Consider the following 13831-nt stretch of genomic DNA (forward strand, 5'->3'; position numbering starts at 1 on the left):
TGTCAGTGATGTGTGGAATACAGACTTGCTACTGCTCTAGCTGACTTACAGTTGAAAGACTACAACTGGTGATGGTCTAATTGAAGAAGCTTACTACACAAACTGGGCCATGTGTTAATTTGAGACTTACATATAACCTCAAAAATTATTTTGAAGCCAAATAGTGCATGCGTGGGAAAGGACACTAAAATACAGTGTAACCAGATTAATTATGTAAGGTGATTTGAGTCAAGTCAGTTTAACTTACTTCAATATTAATTTTCATTATTATTTGTATTGGCAAATGTGCTAAATAGAATTAGGGTGAAGGCTTTCCGTAGTTGATATTAAAATGATATTAAGAATGACAATTACCAATGAAGTCTAGACTCCCTTTCTAGTCATGGTCTTTTATGTTTCACATTTAAAGTTACCTCAGAAGTAGCATGCCGCTGGGGATAAAAACCTTCCAAAGTGCAATATTCCTGGATAGAAGAATTGCTTTTTTTAATTTCTACTATCAAATTCATTGCAGCAAACAAATGAAATACTTGACCAAAGTAAATTTCACAAGATCCACTGATACAAAGTTATTATGAAAAACTGTAATAAAGATCCATCATCAAATACTACTTTCATTTAAACTAAAGATAATAAACCAAAGCCTATTAAACCAAAGCCTATAAAAGTTAGATTAATGTGTACAGTGCCTCAGGGCATATATTTCCTTGAAAATCCGGCTCTTGCTATTAAGGACTCTTTCATTCATCTGAAAAGTACCTTCATATCAGCCAAACACAGAGGTGTCTTCATATGGCATTGCAATATACTGATAGACAAGAGAATCACCTTCAAACACCTATATGTTGGACTGATATGTACCATTTGATATGTTGGAATACAATAAACACAGTTAGAATCTACAAAATAATTTCCCCTCTACAGCATACCAAATACCACTTCTACAATATATCATATTGTAGATGTTTAGCATTGCCCAGACAAATTTGTCTCTTTTTTTGGTGATTTTATCTATCAGAATTAATTAGGAGTTCCACTATATAACTGAAAGCAATCTTGTGTTTCTTTCACTATGCTATAAAATTGGAGTTACATATGCCAGCTTCTTAAAAACAGAAGGGATGTTAGGGCTAATCCACATATATAGATTTATCACCCAGTTCTTCATCATTTGGTGAGTTTTGCTACAACAGATTAACCCCAACTGGAATTTGTGCAAGCAAACAAATTTTCTCCATTGAAAAAGACTGTGATTGAAATTGTGTCAGGAGAACATAGCCATTCCGTCTGTTGTGTTTGATTTCTGATGAGTGTTCCACAAATAATAATCACCACTTGATACAGTAGTCATCAAGAGATGAACATACATGTGCAAACTCAGACAAGACTGAAAACTGCATTGTTGAAGGGATCACAAGGCCAACCGCAGATATTACACAGGCTCCCTATTAAACACATCTAGCAATTGGGAGTGTGGGAATATGTGTCTCGGGAATACGTACTTCCTCGTCACAGCTGGCAGCCTTCAGTTACAACTCTCATGCATAACCAAAATCTGAAGTACCTTAATGTTCTCTCAAACCTAAGTTTTTTTTAATTCTTAATTTTATTCCAGCTCCATTCTAAATGTTTGGCTTGAATAACAGTGCTGGTTTTACTGCATTTTCACACAGTAGCAGCCTTACAGCACAGTGATCCATAAAGACACACTGCTTTGCAATTGTCTCAAGAACTCTGGAATGAGCTAGGTCAAAAGATAAGGCTTGGAACAGGTAAGTGGGGTGTTATTACTTTGCACGTAACCTCAACAATAGCTTTGATGAACTTTCAAATGCAACTGATTTGACAGATATGACTCCTTACCATAGCAAATCTAATTTAAAATGGACAGATGGTAAAGTCAGAAAAGGAACTATGGAGCTAAAATTGGATTAAATACTTAAGACCTTAGGCATATTAATCAAGGCTTTTTTGGTTAATGGGCTGAGAAATATAACCTCTTTGAAATTACATTTGCCCCAAGCTAGCAAGGCAAAGCTCGCATGGAAATTCCAGGAGAAGCAATGGTTCTCTGCATCCAGCATTCTTGGTACGTTTCCTAGCAATGAACCAAACATTAGCATGCTAAACAGGGCATTCAGGTAGTCATATGAGACATATAATAAAATTAAGAACATGTCAAGGTAATCATGACACTGGCCCAGCTCTGTACTTCAGGACAGGGAAGTAGATGCAACAGTCATGTTCTGAATACTGATATAAGATCACAAACTCTGTATCATGGAATATATTGCATAGAACATACTATTTGTGTGAGTGTAAATCAGGCAAAAATAATGTCAGTTAATTCTGAAGACACATACCATAGGGTCAACAGACTACTGGGGGCAGGTGGGGAAATATAATCAAACTTATTGAGTGCACTTAAATGATGTAGCCACAAATGTACAAGCAGGACTTTCCTATTTCCTACTATTGAAAAACAAAAAGCCTGTAGGTACTTAGGGTTCCATCTACCATAGCCAACAATGGGAGGCACAGTCACAGATCTAGTCAGTTAGCTAATATTTCAATAAGATTCACTCCACACATTTAAGAATTCTGTTTCTTTACAGTGGGGCTTGTGCACCAAACTTTACACACACACCCCCAAAGCAACAAAACCCAAGAAGTACAATACCAATTACCTTAACTTTTCCTGCATTTTCCTCCTCTTCCTTTTTTTCTTCAAATTCAAAGGCAACTGTCATACGTTGCTGACGCTGCTCTTCCCATAGAGTTGGATTAAAACTATCACTGTCAGACTGGAAATCTAGAATTAATACCCAAATAATATAAACTTTGCAACAAACCCCTGAAATATTCCCTTCAAATGCTAGCTAATGCTAACCTAGAAAAAATGGCACTGCATTCCTAACTTTTAAATTATCTGAAGTGGCTTCAAATAATTGAAAGTATGTCAAGACTTTCCACCCACCATTTAGACCTAAAAAGGGAAACTTAATAGTGTCTTATAATTTTTGTTGTGTTTACCCTCAAAACAGTAGTATGAGTCATTAGTCATTTAACTTCATACATCAGGATCTGCCTCAGAGATTCAGCCAGTATATGGCTGATATGAAACCGGAACCCAATGCTGTGGAAGTCTACACAAGTTGTAAAGACAGTAATTATCACCATAATCACTGACCAGTCTCCAGTGTTCCATTCTGGAGCAAGGTAACTGAACAGGTGGTGGCTGGATGACTCCAAGCTTTCCTGGATGAGGCAAATGGTTTAGATCCTTTCCAAACTGGATTTAGGCCTGGTTATGGGACTAAAATAGCCTTGGTCACCCTGATGGATGATCTGTGCCAGGAGATGGAAAGAGGGAGTGCAAGTCTGTTGATTCTTCTGGACCTCTCAGCAGTTTTCAGTATAATCTATTGTGGTATCATTCAGGACCATCTATCTGGGCTGGGATTGGAATGCACCATTCTGTCGTGGTTCTGGTCTTACCTAGAGGGTAGGTTTCACAAGTTGATGCTAGGGGAATTCTGCTCATCATCTTGGCCTGTGGCTTATGGGGTCCTGCAAAGTTCAATCTTGTCCCCTATGTCCTTTAACATCTACAAGAAGTTGCTGGGTGAGGTCATCCAGAGATTTGGCCTGGGTGTCACCAATATGAGGATGACCTTCACCTCTATCTTGCACTTTCAGCTGATCCCAGGGAAGCTGCAGAAAACCTGAAGCAGTACTTGGAGGCAGTTTTGGAGTGGATGTGGCCAACAAACTGAAGCTTAATGGCAACAAGATGGAAGTGCTACTGGTGGGTGGAAGGTCTGACCCGGAATTTAAGGTGTCACCCCTTCTAGATGAGGTTGCACTTCCCTTGAGGGAACAGATCTGTAGTCCAGGGGTGCTCTTGGACCTGGCCTACTGCTGGATAAACAAGTGGTAACTGTGACCAAGAGTGCCTTTTACCAGGTTCGACTGTTAGCCAGCTGTGGCCTTTCCTGGGCAGAAAATATCTAGTCATTGCACGTCATGCCCTGATTGCATCTAGATGAGATGACTGCAATGTGAGCTTTGTGGGACTGCCCTTGAAAAATGTTCAGAATCTTCAATTGATACAGAATGGAGCAGTCAGGATATTGCCTGGAGTAGATTGTAGGGCCCATATCACTCCAGAGCCCATCCATACTAGCTCCCAATTTGCTTCCAGGCACAATTCAAGATGCTGGTGTTGACCTTCAAAGCTGAATATGGTTTGGGACCAACATACGTGAAGGACCTTCTTATGAATCCACCCAACCACTACGGTCATTTTTGGAGGCCCTGCTTTGGGTGCCCCCGCCTTCTGAGACTAGGCAGGTGCTAATCTGGGAGAGGGCCTTCTTGGTCATGGCACCAAAACTCTGGAATCTCTCCCCAGGCAGAGATTCATCTGCCCCCTTCTGTTACCATCTTCCACCAGCAGGTGAAGACTGTTTTGTTTCATTTGGTATTCCCTCAGTAATCCCTCCTTCCTGACCAATGTTTTAATTGTTGTTTCTATGTCTTTGTATGGATTTTAGCTCTGTTTTAAATTGTTTTAATGTTGCATGTTTTTGTGGAAGGTTTTTAGTGTATAATGGTTTTAAAATGTGATTTTATTGTGTATGTTTTGTTAGCCACCTTGGTGCCCCTTGTGAGGGCAGAAAAGTGAGATATAAGTTTTGTCAATAAAATAAATAATAACCTCATAGAGTAATTGTTCAGAACACTGAAGCCCACATTAAATAATTACTGTATATGTTCCCATATTTAGAAAATATTGCTAGCAATACTTTACCTTCATCACCACGAGGTTGCTGAGGAAACATGTAGTTAGTCAGCACTCTTTGCTTTGTTTCTGGATGGGCCTCAGTTTGAAGAGGGATAAGAGCCTTTGACTATAAGTAGAATACAAACAATAATTTCAGAAATCCAAATAAAGAGGACTAAAATAAATAGAAATGTGAAAGTATCAGGAATGTTAAAAATAATGTCCAGATACAAAAGAGCTATTGTTAATTTTTATGATCAAAAATTTGCTAACGGCATAATTTCACAATAATTATTTAGATAATTTATATGCCATCTTGGGAAAGGAGGTGGCAGGGTATAGCCCGAAGTCAGATCTTGGATGTTAAGCAGGGTCAGTACTTGTAAGGGAGGCCATTAAGGAAGACTCTGTAGATGAAGGCAATGGCAAACCACCTCTGCTTCTCATTTGCCTTGAAAGCCCTTGCTGGGGTCACCATAAGTTGGCTGTGACTTGATGGCACTTTATACCCACCTACATATGCCACCTTTCAAGAGACCCGCTATCATAGACTATAATGGGCAGAAGGTCATGGTTGGATCCAGCCAAATTTTCCTCTGTTGAAAAAGGAGGGGTCCCCTTTGGCCATTCCAAAAAAGGTATACTGGGGTTCGTGGGAACTGCATGAACAGAAGCCATGTGGGATGGAGGCTGTATTAAGGAGAGGAAGAGGGCAAGATTGATTGGAAAAGCTGGCTAGATCCAACTCTATACCTCCAACCACATGATATGACATTATTTTCTCATTACTTAGTTACTGGTCTATGTTGCCATATTTTTTCTCTCTTAAGGAGGTCATTACAGTTTATAAAACTATGGGTTTCATCCAGAAAGATGCATGCAACATCGTTATAGTTTAAAGTTTTAATAATAGGTTTGCACAAACATAAACCTGGATGGCCCTGACCTGGATGGCCCAGGCTATCTTTATCATGTCAGATCTAAGAAGCTGAGCAGGGTCATAATTGGATGGGAGACCACCAAGGAATACCAGGGTCTCTATGCAGAGGAAGGCAATGGCAAACCACCTCTATAACTGTGCAATGCTGAAGAAGGGGGCCAAGCTGCTGAGGAGGCAGCGTAACCCTTATGCCAGTGTAAGTGCAGGGTAAGAGAACCACAAGGCAGCATGAGGCTCAGGCGCTGGTGCTACGTTACCAGCAGCGTTTTTCCAGTGCAATGGCTCACGCCAGCATAGATGTGAGAGTTTCCAGGGCATTCCTGGGGTCAGAGATGGCATTAATCAGCTCCCTAACCCCTTTTGGCCCAGGAATGCCCCTTTATGCTGCTGCAGAGTTATACTTGCAAAAAGGTATAGCCCTGTGAAACTCTATGGAGGAGTTTCATGAGGCTTGGGAGGATTTTCTTTTCTTTTACCTTCTGCGCCGCAGCAAGCGGTTCAGGAGGCAGTGTGGCTACGCCATCTCCAAGCACAGAGTAAGTATCCCCCCTTAGGATTGGGCTCTAAGTCTCTTGCTTTGAAAACCCTATGGTTTGCCTGCGACTTGACAGCACTTTACACACACTCAACGTAAACACCTCAGCAGCTTCGCCACCCCTTCAGGACTGCACAGTTACAGAGGTTTGTAACATTTCTACAAAGTCATGTTTATATCACTAACAGAATATCCCATCCTACCTCTATGCCTAGACTCAGCAGGCATCCTTCTACTAGAATAGTAAAACTTATTCTACTAGGATATAAATAGTAACAAAGTTCACACTGGAATACCAGTAAAATTAAAAGGCTCATTTTTATTAATAACATATTCACAAAGGGGAGTATTCTGAAGCACTACTAATCCTGTTAGGCTACAGCTGGGTCAATGCAAAACAAAACACCGCTTTGCAATACTAGAGAACCTATGGAAATGGATCTCCATCCAAACTCAGTTTCCATTCAGCCATAAAAGGAGGGCAACTTTCATCAGTTTCTCCAATCTGCCTCTCCTGCTGTGTTCAAGTCTTGTGAGCCCCAGAAACAGCATTTTGGGGACCTCAGTGACTGGGGGTGGGTGGGTGGAGATTCTATTTCATTGTTTTCTGCTAACAGAAACCTACCATTCAATTACACCCATTACTTAGAAAAACAGAACTAGTGTAAGCATGCATTGGAGACAGTTTCCTAACGGGTTGCTTCCGTACTAACATTCACCCCACACCCAAACTGGAGAGTTTACATATTTGATAGGTTACTGAAAGGGCTTGTTAATAGGAAAGGGTTTGGGAAAAAATAAGGGTGTGGGTGTGATTGATGAGTGCTTCTAGACAACTGCCACATTTCCCCCCAGAAACTATCACACTGAAGGACTAGCTTGATTGTACCGTATATTATTATACTAGAGCTGAACTCCACAAACAACTGTATTATTGAGCTGTTAAGACAAGGACAGATTATATTTGTACCTGGTTGTCAGAAAGCCACAGAGCTGCAAGTTCTTTTAGTTTTGTAAAAGTAATAGGCAAATTTTTCAGTCTGTAGAAATAAAAATATAGAGGAAACAGGAGTTCTTTATGTAAACAATAGTCCTGCTTACATACATTTCAATCAGATGATAATTAACATTCTGCCCATTTTCAGTTGTTTATCTTTTATTGTACTGTTTTTGACATTTTAATAGAAACATTCCTTTTAAATTATTGATTTTCCCAGAAACATTTTATTGGTGTAAGTTTTTGTTTATGCATATCTAACCTTCTGACTCCTCAAAACATGTCCATAAAAGTCAGAGTTTTTAAAAAAATGCCAATTTCACAAAACATCTTCATAAAACTTATCTAAGTCATAGCTTTGAGGCACTTAAACATCATATCTACAGAAAGATCTTTGAGCGCAAGGAACTTTTTCTACATAACCACAGTTTTGTTCTAATCATCACAACACTTATTCTATATCATATCATAAACAAATGTTACATATTTCATAAAACTGGACAGGCAATTTGCAGCTCTTCAAAATCTTGGATTCTTCTTCGATTTGTTAGCTTCCTGTGAATTCTAGTCCTCATATATATGAATGATCAACTTGCTAGACCTCTTGGTTGAGAGATTACTGCAAATATTCCTTAATATTCCCCCAGCTCAGAGTGGATTTCTCAAAATCACCACACTTCATGCTTAAATAATACTGAAAAAAAACCCACAGCTAGCCACTATGACTGTGAACACAGCCTCACAAAATGCATAAAGCAGGTAAGGATAAGTTAAAATGATGATGGATCGCTGCTCCTCTCTGGTGCCCGGTTCCTCCTCAGCTCAGTTGCTTTGGGCTATGGCCATGATGCCATGTCCCCCAATCTTTGGGCATGGAACGTGTGGCCCCCTAAACTGAAGACCTTGCCTAGTGCTTAATGAAAAGAGACTGAGTCTCCTCATTTATTTCTAAGAAAAATGCTAGCTATCTGATAAGAAGACGGAAAGTAAAGCTGCCTTTCCCAGTGACTTCTGCTCCCTGACTTCTACCCCAGCACTTCATCCCCACTACCCAATTTGGCTTTCTTTAGGGTTTTCAGTGTTTACAATGCTGCAGTTAGAGGATGCACCAGAAGCTTATAGTATCTCAGGAATCCTCTTACACATCTTTTGATTTCTCATAGCATGTCTGACAGATGAAAACCCTGTGTATGGCAAAGCACTCTATGAAGTGCTGTTTTTAACTTTCTTGTCATGTCCTGCTCACAAGGTCAGAAGCATGGTGCTCACAAGGTCAGAAGTACTTATATGGTACTCTTTAGTACCTGAGGTGTTGCTTCTCCCTCAGCAACTGTCCTGTGCAAAATAAGAGGGCACCCAAGAGCTCAAAGGCCACCATGTCTTCTGCCTGATGTAACACAAAGAGGGAAGTCCAACTGCAGCTCCAGCCAGGCAAAAGTCAGTTCTATTCTGCTCAGGCTTATGTCTCAGTAGGATGCTACTCTATCAGGATAAATGGGCTGAAGATTACAGGAAACCAAGGTAGGGAACTAAGTGTATTAAAGTGCTTTCCTAAGCAGAGTTGAACTCTTTGAAGACCACTGAAATCAATTGGCTTAGAAAGGTGTAACTCTGCTTAAGACGGTACTGCTAATATCTTAAAGCCAGTAAGTTACCGTATTTTTTGCTCCATAGCATGCACCTGACCATAACACGCACCCCCAGCTGGCCGTCGGGGTGGGGAAAGGCGGCTCGCGTTGGAACGACGCAAGCCAGCTCTGTGCGACCCGCCCGCCTCCCAGCTGGCCGTCGGGGCGGGGAAAGCCAGCTCGCTGTTCCGGTGTGCCCAGCCAGCTCTGTGCATCCCGCCCGCCTCCCAGCTGGGAGGCGGGCGGGGAAAGCCGGCTCACGTCATTCCAGCGCGCCCAACTGTTGGCAACCCTAGTGAAGACACAGTATTTATCAAATATGGTATATGCTAAACATACTTCTGTTGTAAAAAAAGTTCCAGTTACTTTTATGTTAAATGGTTCCAAATATCAAAAGGAAGCAGAGCTGTATGCAATGTTCTAATTGGTTCCCAGAAGAAGGGAAGGGATGCTAATTTTGTTGAAGCTCAATTTTTCACTACCTTTTCCAGTTAAATGAATCCGCTTATAGCTTTAATTACTGCTAGCCTCCAGAAAATACAGTAGTCAGCATAATATTACTCATGAATTAAGCAGAAATACTTAAGCACTAGAAGACTCAAATAGAAGAAACAGAAAGAGACTGTCTCAATTATTATATAACACTTTATTTCTGTTTTAAGAATCAGATGCAATTTTCATCATTGAAGATCAACTTACAGTTATGCGTCACAATATATCAATTCCCTCATTAGGCTGAGACTTCTGCATATAATAACAGCCAATACTGGCCAAAGGTTTAAGGGTAAAGTTCAGCCCCTAAAGGGAAGAGATGTTTAGCTCATGTCCAGTGCCTAGAGAGGGAAGCAGGCAAAGAAAAAATCCACATGCCTGCTCCAGGACCAGATGGATTAATTCTCCCATACCTCAGACATGGAGACAGATGATCTGCTCATGGATATGATGTAAGCCATCCATTCTCACTCAGAGGAAGAAGACATCTTGAGATGTGTTGCATGACTTCTCCATTAACTTCAGGAGGCAAGCAATAGAGGCTTCTAGAACACGGGTCGCAAAAGCACAGCTCCCGAGCCGCATGCGGCTTTTTAACCCCTTGAGTGTGGCTCTTTCCAGTCCCACCCAGCTGGCCGGCGGGGGTTTGAAGCGCTTCCCGCCCCTTCCACCTTCCCCGAACTTCCAAGGGCCCTCCCAGTTTCCAGCCCCACTCCTTTCCTCTCCGGCGGGTGGTCTGGTCGGGGGGCCGTCTGGTGTCCGTCTGGGCCCGTCTTCCCGCCGGCCATCCGGCCCGAGAGCTACCTCCCCCCGGGGCCTCCTCTAGGCTCCCCTCTCCCTTGTTGTAAGGGCCGCCTGGTGCTGGAGCTGTCGGCGTCTGCGCGCCGGCCCGCTGGGGCGTTGCCCTGCCCCAGGTTGCTCCTGGCCTCGCCTCTCAGCCCCGGCATGCTGGCCGGGAGAATGCCTTTCTGGCTCGCCCTCCTGTCGGGGGCCCCATCACTCGCCCCTCCCTGCTCGGCATCGCGGCTTGGCTCTGTCCACGCTGCGCTCCCGCCGTGCTGCGCCGCCTGTTCCCCGGGCTCAGAGGTAAGTGGGGCGCGGGGCCCGTCAGTGTCCGCCCGGGGCAGTCCTGGGTCAGGTCTTGAGGGAAGGTAGGAAGGAGCCCAGGCGGCGGTGAGGAGGAGGAGGTCTTGGATTTGCCACTCAGATGCACATTTTCCCCATCCAGATTCTCAAAAATCTGCATGGGGGTTATTGGGCATTTGTGAATGGGAGGTTTTGCATTGGATTTGCCACTCAGATGCACAACTCAACAATAAGCCCCCCTGCAGAGTTTTGAGAATGCAGATGGGGAAAATGTACAGTGTTTGTCAGTCATTGTCATGATTTAATTTTATGGATGCCTTACTTACTTTTTTCCCTCCTCAGAGGCCATGTCTACCCACTGGCTTTCTTGTCGGTAGACCTGTACTCAGAGGAGGGGGAAAAGTCCCCCTTCAGAGGCCAGGTCTACCAATTGGCTTCTATGGGCCTCCAGAGGCCAGGTCTACTGCCAAGAAAGCCAATGGGTAGACCTGGCCTCCCAATGGGACTCAGCCGGAGGCCAGGTCTACCAATAGGCTTTTATGGCTGTAGACCAAGCTTCCAGACGAGGACTCCAGACGGGGAGGGGGAAATGGCAGGGACTTACAATTTAATTTTTATCAATAAAAAAGATCATTATTAAGTATGATATCAAATTTTATTCAGTGTACCTATAGTTTAATTAAGACTTAAAACTTTAATTAAAGTTTATTAAGTTAATAAACACTGTACCTACCTATATAGTTTAAGAAATTTGGCTCTCAAAAGAAATCTCAATTGTTTTACTGTTGATATTTGGCTCTTTTGACTAATGAGTTTGCTGACCCCTGTTCTAGAACATTCAGGGACCCCATCAGAATCCAATTCTTCCCTCCAGAAGAGCATGGAGTAGATTCAACCTGGATCTTCTGTGGGAGCATTACCAGTTTGGAATTTCATACGAGTCTAACATACTCTCAGGGGGCCATTTTGACTAATTATGTCACTGCATAAATCTGTGCCAGTATTCTGAGCTGGAGGTAAGTTAGCCTACTAGCAGTTGTATCCTTCCCATTTATTCTGCCTCCACAGCTACCCCTGCCCAGCTCAATCTAAAACCTGACTGGAACCATGAAGAAAAACAGGTTATACATGTTTTAATAAAATAATAAATACAAAGAAATAAACTTGATATGAAAAAGCTACATGTCTATGTTTGAAGCCAGAGGAATTTACTGGGTGTTCACCTCTTCAGTACAATCTTCTGCCCTACCAGAAGGATATCATCTTGAGGGCCCACAAGAAAGAAAAAAAACCTTTCCGGGAAATATTCAGGTTCTAGCTGTGGTGATTCTTTCCCATTTTTTGTGCAGAGAGATGCATTTATACATCCAAGGCAGGGTGGATACCATATTACAGTTCTAGTGGGATGGGGAACTTACTACAGGATTAGTGACTCAGGGGAAACGGTCACTTTAGGAATCTCAAAACAGCTACAATTTCCTGAAGCCATATTGTCCTTTCAGAGCACATTGACAGGGCAGCATGTGCTTTTCTGAACGACTAATATACACTTGAACAGGCTAGAGCAGTGGTTTCCAAAGTGGACAGTATCACCCCAGGGGGGGGGGATTACCTAGATGGTGCTAAGCTGCAAAGGGGTGGAGGGGGGCATTGGAGGAGGGCCCTTTCAACCACATTGTTCACTTATTTAAAGATGTACTGCTCTTATTGCTTTGAAAGTTATTTCCTCTGGTCATATTTGTTTGTATTTATGATTCTGAGTAGCCAGTGGCACTCCAGGTTTCTGCCTCTGCATAGTGCTGAAATCTGGTGGAAACTTGTATTTTGTAGTAAATACGCTATAAGAGCTCTAGTAAAACCCGTACACTACATTTTGAAAAACTGTCATCACTGCATTTGTTTTTGTCTCTTTGTCCTTTTTCAAGTTTTTGCTGGTAAGTCCTTAATTGTATTGAATTTATATTGTGTTTATTTTCCTGTGTTCTGGGTTACTGAACCTGTTGATTATGAAACACGCTTTTTAGCTATATAAGTGTTATTTTTGTGGCAGCCCACCAAATGTTAATATTTCTAGGGTTTTTTCAGTAGATGTTTTCAAAAAGGAAAAAACCATTTACAGGAAAAATGTAGGGAGTAGAAAGAAAAAATTGGGCAATTGAGGGAAAATTTAGGGTATAAATCATAAAAATTATGGTAGTAAGAGAAAATATGGTAAATAAATAGCAATATTGGGGGAAATTTGTATATTTTTGGCAAATATAAACCATTTTAGACAAACCTTTATGAAGAAAATATAACATGCCTTTATTCAGAATTGCAGTAACAAAATGAAACAAAAAAACCAAAAGTTTTAAAAGGAAGCAATAAATTAAAATTGTCATCTTCATTCCTTTAAGCGCAAGCCATTATTTTTCTTATTTTTTTCCTTCAGTCTTCCAGGACCTTTTACTGCTCTCAAAGTAATAGTATTAACCCTTGGTAAAATACTTCAGCTTACATGTCCATAATGCATAGAGGCACTTTTTTCCTTTGGCAAAATTTTCACAACTGCCTATTACATCATAAAAGTTCCATAAAGGCTATCTTAATGGAATTATAGCATATTTCTTTATTGTCCTTGATTTTAATCCTACAAAGGTATCAAATTTATTACACACTATCATTATTGCAGTGAGTAAAAATGAAAAATTTGAACGTTTGCTGTTTCATATTGAACTTTGTTGGCTGTCAAAGGGCAATTGTGTAAGACAATTTTACAGCCCTTTTGACACTGCTGTGAAGTTTTTTGAAGTCATGAATGCTTTCCTTAGTGATGAACTCAGAGGTCAGGCATGACATTGCTTATTTATCAGAACTATTTGCAAAGTTCAATGAAACAAATTTGCAGTTGCAAGGAAATTAGATCAATCTTATTAAGGCCAAATTTATTGTCCCTTCATTTATTTCAAAGTTGATTGTATTCAATCGCAATATAGACTGTAATGAGCAATACCAATTTCTGAGCCTGTCTGAGCTAGAAGAGAAAGGTGGGATACAAGATGATGGTCTGCGAGATTTTTTGTGACTATTTGGATATGTCTGAGTGATCTGAGAATCTTCTTTCAATGGAAATCTCAGATTGGGTGATAAATTCTGAGGAAGTTGTAGTAGTGGAGGAAGAACTAATTGAGCTACAAAATGACACTGAGTTGAAGCCAAAGTTTGAGAAATTGCACCAAGAGTTTTGGTTACAGAAGGAAATTTCTGATTGCTATCTTGCTCTATACAGAGCTGCGTGTGGTAAGCTGCAGTCCAAGCTTTGCTCACGTCCTGAGTTCGATCCCAATGGAAGTCATTTCAGGTAGCCAGCCCAAGGTTGGCTCAGCCT

At 41.4% G+C, this 13831-nt stretch overlaps 1 protein-coding gene across 9 annotated transcripts in view; it reads right to left on the reverse strand.

The window, feature by feature from the left end:
• The window catches only part of LRRC7 (leucine rich repeat containing 7), a 160939-nt gene that overhangs the window by 59748 nt on the left and 87360 nt on the right, over positions 1–13831 (reverse strand). For 6 of the 9 annotated variants that reach the window (XM_056844366.1, XM_056844364.1, XM_056844363.1 and 3 more), the window contains 4 exons: positions 7232–7301; positions 4814–4913; positions 2688–2812; positions 414–464 (listed from right to left, as the gene is read on the reverse strand). In XM_056844366.1, coding sequence (XP_056700344.1) covers positions 414–464; positions 2688–2812; positions 4814–4913; positions 7232–7301 — 346 coding nt within the window. The remainder of the gene's footprint in view (positions 1–413; positions 465–2687; positions 2813–4813; positions 4914–7231; positions 7302–13831) is intronic. The other 3 variants (XM_056844367.1, XM_056844365.1, XM_056844362.1) reach the window with 1 other exon arrangement.

Source organism: Euleptes europaea, chromosome 2 (genome assembly GCF_029931775.1).
Source record: "Euleptes europaea isolate rEulEur1 chromosome 2, rEulEur1.hap1, whole genome shotgun sequence".
NCBI lineage: Eukaryota > Metazoa > Chordata > Lepidosauria > Squamata > Sphaerodactylidae > Euleptes > Euleptes europaea.